Source organism: Xenopus tropicalis, chromosome 3, assembly GCF_000004195.4.
Source record: "Xenopus tropicalis strain Nigerian chromosome 3, UCB_Xtro_10.0, whole genome shotgun sequence".
Taxonomy (NCBI): domain Eukaryota; kingdom Metazoa; phylum Chordata; class Amphibia; order Anura; family Pipidae; genus Xenopus; species Xenopus tropicalis.
Genome location: NC_030679.2, coordinates 48,926,866 through 48,941,442, shown reverse-complemented (window position 1 = coordinate 48,941,442; position 14,577 = coordinate 48,926,866). Strand labels below are relative to the sequence as shown.

The 14,577-nt window shown below is 36.8% G+C and overlaps 1 protein-coding gene and 1 long non-coding RNA gene across 9 annotated transcripts in view; one reads left to right on the top strand and one right to left on the bottom strand.

Moving 5' to 3' along the window:
- Positions 1 to 14,577, bottom strand: part of mybpc1 (myosin binding protein C1) — a 67,580-nt gene that overhangs the window by 17,007 nt on the left and 35,996 nt on the right. For 7 of the 8 annotated variants that reach the window (XM_031898862.1, XM_031898863.1, XM_031898861.1 and 4 more), the window contains 13 exons: positions 14,172 to 14,335; positions 12,843 to 12,975; positions 11,681 to 11,805; positions 10,682 to 10,787; positions 10,246 to 10,412; positions 8,743 to 8,905; positions 7,313 to 7,419; positions 6,273 to 6,409; positions 5,122 to 5,281; positions 4,720 to 4,824; positions 3,714 to 3,902; positions 2,474 to 2,608; positions 893 to 1,297 (listed from right to left, as the gene is read on the bottom strand). In XM_031898862.1, the coding sequence (XP_031754722.1) occupies positions 893 to 1,297; positions 2,474 to 2,608; positions 3,714 to 3,902; positions 4,720 to 4,824; positions 5,122 to 5,281; positions 6,273 to 6,409; positions 7,313 to 7,419; positions 8,743 to 8,905; positions 10,246 to 10,412; positions 10,682 to 10,787; positions 11,681 to 11,805; positions 12,843 to 12,975; positions 14,172 to 14,335 (2,096 nt within the window). The remainder of the gene's footprint in view (positions 1 to 892; positions 1,298 to 2,473; positions 2,609 to 3,713; positions 3,903 to 4,719; positions 4,825 to 5,121; positions 5,282 to 6,272; positions 6,410 to 7,312; positions 7,420 to 8,742; positions 8,906 to 10,245; positions 10,413 to 10,681; positions 10,788 to 11,680; positions 11,806 to 12,842; positions 12,976 to 14,171; positions 14,336 to 14,577) is intronic. The other variant, XM_031898865.1, reaches the window with a different exon arrangement.
- LOC105946819 overlaps positions 1 to 14,577 on the top strand; it is a 45,316-nt gene that overhangs the window by 29,198 nt on the left and 1,541 nt on the right. Inside the window, exons 4-5 of the long non-coding RNA XR_004221962.1 lie at positions 6,292 to 6,422; positions 10,212 to 10,294. This is a non-coding gene — a long non-coding RNA (uncharacterized LOC105946819). The remainder of the gene's footprint in view (positions 1 to 6,291; positions 6,423 to 10,211; positions 10,295 to 14,577) is intronic.

Here is a 14,577-nt window from a genome sequence, read left to right as displayed (position 1 = left end):
TGAAGATGCTTTGGTCATGATATGAATACATGCAAACAAGAAGAAATATTATATTTTTAAGATGAACAGATATCAAACCTGAATGTGGACCTGTTATAGTTTCAACATACCCCTTAAACAATTGTATGTTTATAAAACTTGCATTATTTTAAACAGATGCAGCCAAGTTCCTTTACCATGTTATCTCGTTAGGTCTCTTCCAATTAATGTAGGGAAATAAATACAAATTTTGCCACCAGGTGGCACATTGTCTGTGGCATTTTCTATTGAGGTTTACTGGCAAGTTTTTACACAAAAATAGTGTCTGGACATAGTGAGACAAAATGTAAATACACGCTGCATCTGTATTTTTTAGATAACATTTTTAAATGGGCATTTACTATTTACTGAAATTAATTTGTTAGGCAAGGTGAATGACAATAAACACACTCAACCTAATAATTAATGCCTGATACATCAACCAATTCTTTCATTTAGTACAAGTAAAAATCAAATACTGTATCTCCGAAATAATGCCAGAAAAATAAAAACATGAATAACATGTTTTCCTCTGTGTGTGTGTGTGTGTGTGTGTGTGTGTGTGTGTGTGTATATATATACAGTATATATATATACATTATATATATATATATATATGGAACCACATTTTCATGGTTAAAAGGCTAGAAATGCACTATCCAAGCATTATGGATTATATATTCTATACCTGTATCTTATTGTAGATAATGAAAGAGCCATATAAAGATATAGAATCTATGGTGTGTAAAGTGTAAGCCACAAAATCACAGCATGTTCAGTATGGAAATTATTAGGTTAGAAAAGAAAGATTGCAGAGAATTTATGTTATGAAAGACAGATACATAAGATTTTAGGTTTATTTATTTTTCTTTACCTCCAGTTACATCATCTTGAAGGTCATCATCAATTCCAGGAGTGCCTTCCGTTTGCTCCAGTTGCAACATGGCTTCAACACGTTTTTCCAAGGAATTTAGCTCCTGTTGTGGTGGAGCAGGCACCCCTTCACTCACCTCTGTGCTTTCCTGCTTGATTTGTGACATCTTATCTTTAGTGTGCTTTTTGAGATTATTCCATTCTTTTTTTATGTCAGCAATGGACCTATTCTGGCCCCCCACAGCATTGAGTTTTGCTTGGATATCTGCCCAGATCTTACTTTTCTCTGCTTTGGTGGTTTTAGCAGCCAGGCCACCACAAAGTTGTTGGCCATGTTTGGAGACACCATCAACTAATTGTTCCATCTCATTTTCGGAAAATTCTGGCTTCTGCTTTTCATCTCCTCCTGGTGAAGATGCACCAACCTCAGAAATACTGTTTCCAACATCAGGGTAAATTCGATGTTGCTTTTTACCCGTGAATTATTTTTGGGATGTACAAACTGATTAACTATCCACATGCATAACACAAAGTTAATCTGTACTATTTGAAAACCAGGTGCAGGTGTGCATGCCTTGAAGGAAAACATGCTTTTACTGGTTCCAAAGTAGGATATTCTTTTACTTTGATTCTTGTTGTCTAATGATAGGCAGTGTACACTAAGTGAGTTATCATTTCTAATACACTTGAACATGCTGCAAACACAATGCATAGATCTCAGTGCTCTCTTACATATTCATTGGCAGATCAGTTTCCTTTCATGCACACATATTATTCACTTATAGAAAATAAAAATATAATATCAAAAAGAATCTTAAGGGTCTCTGCAGTCCATCACATGTTCCCTGTGTGATGTGTACAACCTATAAAACATGGTGCTTGGACAGGGCTGTATTTTTCTTCCTCTTTGTAAAGTAAAATATGTTTTCAGTCTTTACTTACATACAACTTAAATGTCAAGATTTGTGTGTGCTAATCTACTTATATTTCTGTAATAAAGTATTCTTTAACTACACAGTACGAATACTGAAAGAACTCTGCTAGAGTTTGACTTCTGCCCTTTATCAACTTTTAAGTATAATATAGTTCTCAAATTCTTTACATATCCATACAATACTCATCATTTATTTTCTTTATCTCAGTAGCTTAGCTTTTTATAGTATTACCAAATATGTTATCAATCCATTAAGACTATGGCAAGATGGTTTATTATGGATTATTCAATGATGTTGAATGCACATCTGACTCACAAATATAACCATCAGTGGCCTATTGGGGGCAGGCATGCAGAACTCTTTGGTTGATGGTTATATTTCTTTGTGCTTGTCTGGAAGACATATAAAAGACACAAGGGAAACTGAAAGGATGCAGAAATATCATTCTTTTATATGTTTACCAGTAATGCTATGTTTTCCAGAAATCATACAGAAAGTTTTAGAATTACAATTCTGACTAATGACAATTGGTTGCTATAATATATAGTGCCCAAATGAAAACCTGCTGTTGTTTTTGTTAACATATGAGTCTGGAGTGCATTATGGTTGGTTATTAAACTGAAGGTGCATCCAGATGCTTTGCTTACCTCCTTCAAAGCAATATTCAATGACATAACCATCTAAACCTGCAGCTCCGATGTGATCTGGTGGCCTCCATTTCATTGTGACAGAGTTGTCAGTCACTCCATCTACTGTTAACATAGTGGGTGCACTTGTTACAGCTAAAGGAAGAAAGGGGATATGTTTATGTTCTGTTTTAAGTATTAGCGCTACAATGCTGTCCAACTTTATAATCATTAGGGAGTGATACATTTATCCCCTACACTTGTGTCCAGTTGGGCAGTAGAGTGATTAGTGGGCTTAGTATACACCATACAGTGTCAAATCTATCTACATAGCCTCCTGGAATTGTCAGAGAGCACTGTAAGTTTTATTACTAGCAGCTTCATAGATAAATAATGTATACAGTATAAGGGTTATTCTAAATTTGGCTATTTATCTATGTTTTGTCCCTACATTTTCTCAGCTGCAAAGAATCATTTGGATTGATTAACTGTTATAAACACTGTCAGTATAATACATACACGTTATTGGGCCAGATTGAATCTGAAATGCAGTTCTAAATTTTCTTATAGACTTATATTGAGTTTTTATGAGCTGAACCATTAGCTCATTCTGGACTAATATAGCCTACAATTGACTGAGGGGCTGATTTACTAATCCACGAATGGTCCGAAGGCGTCCGAATGCGTAATGATCGGTATTTTGCGATTTTTTCGTAAATTGTCGCAACTTTTTCGTAGCCGTTATGAATGTTTCGCAAAATGTCGCGACTTTTTCATAGCGTTACGACAGAGTGCCATTGAGTCCTATGGGAGGCTTCCAAAATCATGCTAAGTCTGAAAGTTTTGCCCGCAGTTTATGAGCGCTCAATACGAAAAAGTCGTGACAAGATACGAGCAAATCTTAACAGCTACGAAAAAGTCGTGACAATTCGCACAAGTTGTAATGGTTACAAAAAAGTCGCGACAATTTACGAAAAGTCGTAACGGCGACGAAAAAATCGCAAAAAATACGAAAAAGTCGCAAAATGTTCGTTTTCCAATCTGAATTTTTCCCATTCAGATTTGGATTCGTGGGTTAGTAAATCAGAGTGTGTGTGTTTTCAGGATATAATCCTGCCAGTGTCTTTAGAAACAGAAGTTGATCCACTCAGATTAAAGCTACTGTTGCATTTTCCTGATTTATAAAACTGAGTAATGAGCCCAGTTTGCTGTATGAAAGTATGCAGTATGCAGTATGAAAGGACATTGCAAGTTTACTTACCCAGTGGTACAAATGCTTTAGAAGGAGGACTGGGTTTAGATGTGCCAATTGAGTTAACTGCAAATACCCGGACTTCATATGCCACACCTTCAATCATTTTTTTAGGCTCAAATGTGGTTTCCTTGCAGAGGTCAAAGTTTAACCGCATCCACCTAGAACTTTGTTTCTTCTTTCTTTCAATAAAGTAGCCTTATAAAACATTAAAGAACAAAAAAGTCACATACTCAACCGAATTACAGGGTGATTCGAATGCCTAAGGGTAATGGTACATTGGGGCTTTTGTTGCTCACTCAAAATAACCCCATGGGTGGGTGACACAATACCCACAAATAGAATTAAAAACACCTTTCTTTAGCCAGCTGAATCACATAATCATATGAAAATAACACACTATAGTAATTTCACACTATTTAGCAAGCTATTAGGCAACTGCCATACCCTCTCCTGATAATTCTATTCAATACAACAGTACTACTGGGGACATTGTAATTCTGGGTAGTCAAAAATGTCCTATTTGCTATTACGTTTAATGCAGCAAAAGAGGATTGAGGAACTATGTTTATGTTTTTGTGTACATCACACTATAGGTCCATTTAGGAACACAGAGACCTGGGGTGCACCTTTTTGTTCAGCAGTGCTATATTCATGTAGGCATGTAGGCCTCTTGCACCCCTTAGTGCTCTAATGTACTTCTGTCTGGGGGATAGGTAAATGACCGCTTATATGATCTTTATGGAGAAAACACATAACTTTTCACTTTTAGTTTATAAATACAGTAGTTATACACACATTTTCAAGTAACTTGTTCTCTTGTTTGCCACTCTCTTCCTTGTTAGAAAACATAATTTGCCACTTTACTGTTCTATGTATCTTAGAATCCATCAAAATGTACCATCAGAGTTCACTGTGCTACCACTATTAGTCTGTTCTTGCTGTATTTACATTTCTAAAAGATGGTGTACTTAAATATATAATCCACCCACAATTAACCTATATGTTTACTTACCCAAAATAGGACAGCCACCATCATATATTGGGGGATCCCATTTCATAGTACACCAGTCTTCCCCAACTTCTGTTACATCAGGAGCTGGTGGGGGATCTGGAATATCTGAATATAAATATATTTTATTTGTTTTAAATATAAATATACACCTAATACATATTGCATTCAGTTATTAAAATCTGATATATGACTATGCAACATCAGCCCTAATACTAAATTTGAAATATATTTGTTAAATAATGTTGTTTACAAAGATTGAGTGTGGACCCAATATCAATGCTGCTGCTAGTAGGTTGATAGAGTGGAAGCCTGGAGATACCACCATCTCGAAGGTGACGGTAACTCAGATTATACACAGAGAAAACACTTTTGAGGAACAATCCTTTTTTTATTAATACTTACCTACAACCTTTATTTTGATATGAGCTACTGCTTCTCCTGCCTCATTCTTAACCATGATCCTGTAAGTACCAGAGTCTTCCCTCTCAGCTGAGTCAATGACCAGAAGTCCATGATCAGGATATGATTCTGCACGGATACGACCACTCAGTTCTGTGATCCACTAGGATAAAAAGTTACTCAAAGAATCAGGAATATACTGTGACCATAGTATAAACATTCAGATCATAATCAATCATGCATGCTAATTTTTTTTCTATTTTTTAGGAATTTATTGTCCAATTTAGTAAAAATAAACCTTTAAAAACACACGTTATCTATTTTATTTTTTATCTTGACATAAGTACCTTTTTTCTCTGAAGGATAGACATGTTTTTTGAATGAAGAAATGCATGAGAAACCAAGTGCTATTTATACATGCAGCTATTCTAGCAACATATTACGCATGGATGTATCTACAGTATATTCTATATAGTGCTCTTTGTATATTCAGATACATCATCTAAAAGCTGTCAAGATCATGTAGAAGTCAGTGGCAGGTGTCCTTTTTACAATGGAGATACCTTTCTTTGCTTAGTGGTTTTGAGGTTTTTTTGATGATGCCATTTGCGCAACAATATGAAAAAGTCACGGTTTTCACATTTTTATGCTTTCTTTTTTCATGTTTTTTCAATTCAGATCTTTTCATAAATGACTGACATTGGTGGAAATTAGTTTAGTTGTGGTTTCAAAAACCTCTACAACTACAAAAATGAGATGTTAATAAATGGGCCTCTAAGTGCCATGTGTTAAAAGACACTAGGAGAGAGGTCCCTATGTAAGCAGGGCCATATTTACAATATACTGGATGCTCTTGAGGACCCAAGCCTATTATGTATTATGTATATTTGTTGGTTTGATGATTGGGTGGGCTTGATCATTTTATCTACTACAGCATGTATGGACTTGGTACTGTGTAGCAACAAAATGCAAATGGTACTGTGTCCATCTTTTTGTCCCTCAGGTCGTATACTGCATGGAGTTAGCCTACATATGACCACCTTCACAAAGCTGGAGAATAGTGTGCATTACATAGGATTTGGCAGGGGACCAGTTCACTCAGTGCTACACCACTGAAACAAAGTTTGCACTTATTTTTATACTTTATTTTTTACCTTATCCCCTCTACTCCAGATAATCTTTGGAGCTGGCTCTCCAGTAACAGGGACCTCCAGTCGCAGTTTTGTTCCTGCTACAACTGTTACAGTGTTATCAGGATAAGAAAGTGCATCAAAGTGGATTTTGGGAGGATCTGCAAATTGAAGGTAAATATGCATTATAAATTGTATTGCATGATTATGTTTCTATCCTAAAACTTGTCCTGACTTTAATTATATACTGTTTCGGTAGGAACCCCAGAGGAACTGTGATATCTAAACTAAGAGCATGGCAAGCAATCTTGCTTTTTTTCTTAGTGTATCATAATGGTATATAGTCATATATAACCCCCCCCCCCCCCCCTTCCCCGATTTGCAAAGGTAAATGCATGTTTGCTTGGGAGAAATAACTAAAGAAAACATCTGGAATGAGGCTTAGCCTAAAGCCTGTGTGCAACCTCATTCATAATGCCACATTCAATTCAGACATATCACATTACTGATTCATATAGTAATTTCCTGAACAGCTCACTATGGTACACACACATTACATGCTGTTTCTTCTCACAATAGAAAACATCAGTATTTTTTATTAAAATGTATTATTTGTCACCGACCTGCAATCTCAAAATAGAGTGTTTTTAATAATCAGGGTCTACATCTGAGGCCCTTAACACTACTATAAACTCTGCAGATGTTTAACAAATGCAAAGACCAGTATAATGTTGCTATACTGTTTATGAAGGGCACCCATTGGTGCGAAACGCGTTAGGAGAGTGGGTACCATGAGACACTGGGATGCACCTTTCCATTGTTTGGTATAGCATGGTTTGTTTCATTTGAAATTGTTTGTTTAATTTTGAGCCATTAAATGTTATTTTATCTCACTGAAATAGTTGTTGTTTGTTCATATATTGATTCAGGGCCTATCAGTGGGATACAATTTGCAGATTCCCTCTCCCAATTTAATCTTTTGTATCTATATTATGGAAGTGGCCACCAAAATCTGATATATCGATTTTAATGATATCTGCAAAAAATAACTAAAAATTACTTACCAATCACATGGACATTGGCTGGAATATTGGTTAAATAAAGATCAGGAACAAATGAGTAATCGCCTTCATCTTCAACTAAAGCACTTTCTATAACCAGTCTGTGAATCCTGCAAACAAGATGTAATGCACCAATCACTTCACTAGTCACAGTCACACAGTCTAGCCCCACCTGCCCACCTCTGTACAGTATAAAGATACAAAATAACCTACTGCTTTTCTTACTAAGAGCAGATTAATTTTACCTGTGCATAGAATGCAGGTAGGAAACTAGGGGAAGGCAAAAGAGGCATGTGCCTCAGGCACAACCTGGGGGGGAGGGGGCACAGTGGGGAGCAAGTGGTGGCTCTGTGGACCTGAGACCTGGGGAAATGGCGCACAGACCAAGCAGCCGTGAAGCGATGTAGGCAGGCCAAGATGTGTTTCTTGACCATCTGTTGATGGAATTCTCACTAGAGAATCACAATAGACAGAATTTTTATAGCTTAGAAAGGGTCTGACCATCTATTATGCTACCTGCTGCATATACTCTCCAGAAGATTTTTATGGGCACAAAACATTTATATGAAAACATCATCTTATATAATATAGCCCATGGATCAATATTAAATGAAATAGTAGGAAAACAACATAGATAAAACTTGCTGCCCTGGTCTAGAATAATCAGTGAGCATAGAACTAGTCAGATTTTTCACTATGTGTTCCCAGTTTGCAATGTACTATTCTTCATTTGACATTTTTACATTGCAAATATGTATTGTATATAGGGAATTTGTATGATTCAAAAATGACAGGGGTCAGATAGGGACTAGAAGGCATAAACTGTGTCTGGAGTATTCTGGAGTACAGACACCTTGGCGGCCCTCATGAATACAAAGCTGTCTGCATCCCGGAAAGTAATGGGCAGGACCCTTAATTGGGCACTCTTGAAACTCCTGTTTGACAACATTGTAAATTTCCCCAAACAACTTTTTTCCAGTAAGTTTTATTACATACACTACTCACTGATACAAACTATAAAATTCACAGTTTTTCTTCCACTGCCACATTAAATACTTTCTATGATTTCAAAAGCTATAGTATTTTTTTTTTGCATAAAGAAGCAATTTTTCACATTGCACCAATTTTTTTTCTATGAACAACTTTTATTCCATTCGCTTATAATGCTGTTGGGTGATTAGTAGGTGAATATTTAGAGATGCAAGGATATGGTTATGTCCTGCTAATGTATATAGAAATTCCCTACATAGGTGCCTTTGAATCTGTGGACACATTTGTATGAAAAGGAAATAAATGGAAAGAAATCTGGGTAAATGATGATTTGTTGCTTGTTATTTTATGCAAACAGTATAAACTCTCAGGGCTCAGTGCATCCTTTGAATACAGACAGTGAAACATGTCATGTGAAGCTCTTTTCTGCATTTCCCACTCACCTTCCTTTATGGAAAATCTTTACCCGATCACTACCCTGGATGAGTTGTCCATTTCTGTACCATCTCCCTGGTACATTTTCTGAGATTTCACACTTCAGATTAATTTCTTTGCCAAGATTCACTGTGCTGTCAGTCAGGGGCTGTAATATCTTCAGTGGCCGTACTTAAAAAAAGCAAACAAATATCCTTATTAAGAGTACTGAACTAGGCCCATAAACAAAGGATTTACAAATTGTTTGTCATTAAAATATTTCTTGCTGAGCATCTGTTTTATCAGGTTTCATTTATGAAAGCAGTGTATTGTGCAAGTTCAATTTTGGGGTGTAACTGTTACAAGCTGAAATTAAGTGCATGTACATGTGTATAATTCATCTAATCAGGCTAAAGAAGTGCATTAAAGCTCTCTCTGCAAGTTGCAAAGCAGCATGTATAAACTCAAGTTCCTTCTGAATATCATTAATGCATGTTCCATTCACTTTGCACTTGCTATCATAAACAAGCCCTCAACATATTCATTCACTTTTCCCAAGTGCAATTGAAATACCCCTTCCCCTGTAGTTATACCTTTGGGCAGCTCTTTAATATCCTCATTGCTGGTCAACCTGTAGCCCCAGCTCATGCTGAACTACCAACTCTAGAACCCATCAACAGCCATAATCTATCTTGAGAATTTGGGAAATGTAGCTGTCTGTCCATCTGCCTGTCCTATATATCTATCAAGCTATCTGTCTTCTTATCTATCTAAATATCCACTATCTGATGTCCTCAGTGCTGAATGAGGCAGGTCTGACTATTTACAGATAATTCTTTAAACAGTTGCTTTGTCTGTATCATGGCATAACAATGCTGTGTACTATAGTAGAATAAAAATAGGGCGATGAGTATTTAGCATTAATTAGCGTGGACCATATTTTTTAACATTCCTGAGAGCATAAAACTGTATCCAGATTTACTATTATTATCAAGCATTAAAGGCTACTTCTATTGAGATTAGCTGCATACTCAGACACTGGCTTGTATTTTCACAATGTCAGCATAGTATGATAAGCATGTCAGCCATGCGAATGTTCCCCACTACTTATCCATATCTGCCTAAGAATAGCTTTGTGATCTTCTAATATTTGCATTATCTACTATGTGTAGAGCATAACAGCAACGTTGCATGCCATAGTACCATGTAATTACATTGAGTGTTGTTCGGCAGTTATAGGGAAGGTTTTAGGCTGCACACACAGACACAGACCACTAATTTAACTAAAATAACTGCTGGCATCACTGGCATATATTCAAAGCACTCATGATAAGTTGACATCAATTTACCATTAGATTTTACTTCAAGTTTTTTTTGTTCATTTTAGCACTCTCATTTGCCTCCAAGAGGCCACACAGTGTTTAATAAATCATTTTCTGTTATTTCTGAGCAATTGTTAAATTATTCATTAAATTGAAGTGCTACCTTATCATTACAGCATACAACTGTGGAAGAAGCTACAGTAGACTTACAATCAACCTGAAGCTGAGCCGCTGACTGCCCTCCGGTTGTCATCACAGAGTAAGTAGCAGAATCTCCTCGATTTGCTTCATCAATAATCAGTGTATGTTTTTTGCCATCTACTTTAAGTCTATATCTTGACCTGGCCTCATTTGTGAGTTCCACTCCATTCTTAAACCTAAGACAGATAATTAGTACTAATTCCATATATTTAAAATGCATGTATGAAATACAGATGTATTGCTTATTTTGATTGAATTCTATTATCTTATACTTATTTCATTGTTTTACTATTGGCAAGAATAATAATGGTACTTAATACACAAAATTACTTTAAACCATTTTACATTGCAACCCCAATCTCTCTCTATCCATTCTATCATAGTTATGGAATAGGTGCTGACTGAGAAGATAAGTACTTGACATAAAGGTTTAAAGTCCACTAACCATTTCACATTAGCATCTTCATCGGAGACTTCACACTCCAGTTCCACTCTATCCCCGCAGTATGAATTAACATTCTCCAGTTCCTTTGTAACCAATATAGGAGGTTCTATATCGGCAATCAAATATACAGTATATTAGATAGTAATGTCCCAATATTTTCCTAATGTAAATAGTGTGAGGAAAAGACACATACTCTCATCTCTCTTATTGCATTTTATTGCTATCGACTGCCCCCTGGTATCTATTTAATGTACCATGCTTGTAATAATAAAATAATGGAATAAAAATATAAGATTACAACTGATTGTGTTTTGATCATGTACCACCCTCTGCATTAGTACCAATTTCTTAATAAACTTAAAAGATTTGTAACAATGAATGTATGTATTTCAGAAGCAGATGGACTGGCACTGGTTAGTCACCTTTACCCCTGCCATCATTAAAGGGGACCTGTCACCCTAAGAAATAACTCCATTATTATTTTCTATATTGTTAGTTGAGCAAAATGAACTTTACTTATTCTGTATAAATAATATAAATCTTGTTTCCTTCGATCTTGGAATTACCCAATCAAAGCAAGCAGGCCAGCGCCATTTTGTGGACACGGTTATGAAGCCAAGCTTTGTATCATGCCAAAATCTTGTTTATGTGCCAGAATGGGGGACCAGATGCCCTTGTACTGGCTACACAATTAGATGATGAGGAGGGAGAAAGTAAGATGTGCAGTGACATCTAGGTAGTGCTGAACAGAAAGCTACAGTTATTGTCTGCCTGCCTCTGTGCCTAAGGCATAGAGGGCGGGACAAGCAATATATGATTGACAGCTGGAATTTTTAATTGCCTTTATAATGGGTTTGGATGTGTTAGTATAAACATTAATTTGGGTTTCATGCTTAATTTGAAAAGGATTTCTGTTATACAGCTTTCTATGTCTGGGTGACAGGTCCACTTTAAATAAAAGTGCAAAGTGATAAAACTGAAGCTGAAAGAAATACATACCTCTGACAAACAGCTCTGTTGAGCACTTTTCATCTCCTGCACACACTTGATAGGCAGCATCATCAGCTAAGGTACAGTTATTTACGAACAATATCCTCTGGTTTCCTTTATGTTCAAATATGTATCTGTTTAAACAAATGTCTGAAGTGAAGAAAAATATCTTTATATACTGACAAGATATTACTAGCTCTCCATACTTCTCTTCAGAGTTGTCTCTTTTCATTCAAACCCCCTTTTTTGAGCCATTATAGAATTTTTCTTCTAGCATTCCTAAGGGGTAAACTAAACGTGAGGTCAGATGTTTTCAGGCCCACAGAGTCTTGTCACACAACAGTACAAGATTTTGTGGGGTGCTACAAACTCTGATCCCCAAAGCTGTAATGAAAGTTGGATTAGATTAGATAAAGTTATAGATTAGACTTTATAAATTAGATGTTGTGTTTTGTTCCTGCATCTACATCCGACAGTCAGTGTAATAGTCGTTCAGACACCATTAGTTTTTATCTTGTCAGATGCAGACTCAGCACGCAGCGTTCCCTTCAGTCAAGTGTCGTGTCGGATGGAAAACCTTTCATGTAGTTTACATCAGATTTCTGTATCGTTCTATATATATTTTGACCCACGCAACTACATCTGACTTGTAATCTGTCAATCTGACACCATCACTCCAAATCTCCTGCTTCATTTCATTCTCTGCCCATTAATGTTTTTCTATGTTTCTCTAAATAATAATTCACATGGTGCAATCCTTTCTTCTCTCCCTTATACTATACTGTATACTTTCTAAATTAGGAGGCAGAGATATCAGAGTAAGGTAGACCAATAAAAAAAATGGGATAGGATATGGGGGTGGTGGCAGTGGCAGGTACAGTTTTACACATATTCACCTCTATAACTGCTTCCCATCTGCCATATGGGGTGTAACTGTGACAGCACTGTGGAAATGTAATTGGTTGCTCTTCAGCTGGAAAACCACTTGCGGAGCACATAACCATAACCAGATTGTAAGCTCTTTCTTTACTAGGAACTGTTTTTATGTAATGGATAGATGAACTTTTAGGAAAGGAGGATTTTTTTGTCATTGAATTGACCAGTTATTTAATTTACTGGTGTAATAATAAACAAAAAAAACAATGTGTATGGTAATAGAAATTTTTCTTACTTAGTGCTTGGACGGATTTCTTGTCCATTTTTATACCACTTCAGTTCTACCGTTGGGTCAGCAACTTCAACAACAAACCTCACTCGTCCTCCTTTATCAATCTGATAAGCTGGATCCAGTTTTTTGGAAAATGCTTTGTGAAGCAAAAACATACAAAAAGAAACAGAAGCTAATGTAGAATACAATAACAAAGCTTGCAGATGCTACAAAGGGCATAATGTTTTAATGTTGGTGAGGTGTGATCACAATTATTATTACTATTAGGAACCAATGTTCTTTCAAGCAGTGCACTCTTGCTTGGGCAGACATAGTAACATAGTAACATAGTAACATAGTAAGTTGGGTTGAAAAAAGACATACGTCCATCACGTTCAACCATAATGCCTATATATAACCTGCCTAACTACTAGTTGATCCAGAGGAAGGCAAAAACCCCATCTGAAGCCTCTCTAATTTGCCGCAGAGGGGAAAAATTCCTTCCTGACTCCAAGATGGCAATCGGACCAGTCCCTGGATCAACTTGTACTAAGAGCTATCCCCCATAACCCTGTATTCCCTCACTTGTACTGAGAGCTATCTCCCATAACCCTGTATTCCCTCACTTGTACTGAGAGCTATCTCACATAACCCTGTATTCCCTCACTTGTACTGAGAGCTATCCCCCATACCCCTGTATTCCCTCACTTGTACTGAGAGCTATCTCCCATACCCCTGTATTCCCTCACTTGTACTGAGAGCTATCTCCCATACCCCTGTATTCCCTCACTTGTACTGAGAGCTATCTCCCCTATCCCTGTATTCCCTCACTTGTACTGAGAGCTATCTCCCATAACCCTGTATTCCCTCACTTGTACTGAGAGCTATCTCCCCTACCCCTGTATTCCCTCACTTGTACTGAGAGCTATCTCCCATAACCTTGTATTCCCTCACTTGTACAGAGAGCTATCTCCCCTACCCCTGTATTCCCTCACTTGTACTGAGAGCTTTCTCCCATAACCCTGTATTCCCTCACTTGTACTGAGAGCTATCTCCCATAACCCTGTATTCCCTCACTTGTACTGAGAGCTATCTCCCATAACCCTGTATTCCCTCACTTGCTAAGAATCCATCCAGCCCCCATATTTGGCAATAATGTATACAAACCATTATGTACACAAAATGCAGTACAATGCTTGCACCTATCTATCATGCTGCACACACAGTTTTAAAAAACTGTGCACACATGGCCTGCAAAATATAGAGGGAACATTAATGGGTTCCTCTTTTGCATCAAAACCTTGACTGATGAGATTTCCATAGCATTGTGATTTGTTTGCTTTTTAGAAGTACCTTCACTTTTCTTTTCCTCTCTACGCATGCGTTTGAGCCGTTTCAACATTCCTCTCAGATCAGTGATGCCATACTGAAATGCTATCTTCTCATATTCATTAGGACTTGCACTCTTAAGGATCTCCCACACATCAATTTCAGGGCCCTCTTCTGGTTTTATCTCCCTAACAGCAAGAAAGACAAAGATTTACCAGGTCTAAAATAAAAAAAAATGTGCCAAACAGTGGGATCACAGAAATCCAATTTTTTAATATTAATTAATATTAATAGCTATAGAAGGCAGAATATGCACAAATGCACCTGACGAATGAGATTATGTTTTTATTAGCAGCCACTTACGCAGTCTCTGTTTATGTACCTAACTGTGCTGCAAGTACAGAGCAGTGGGTCTTTTAAAATGTTTGTT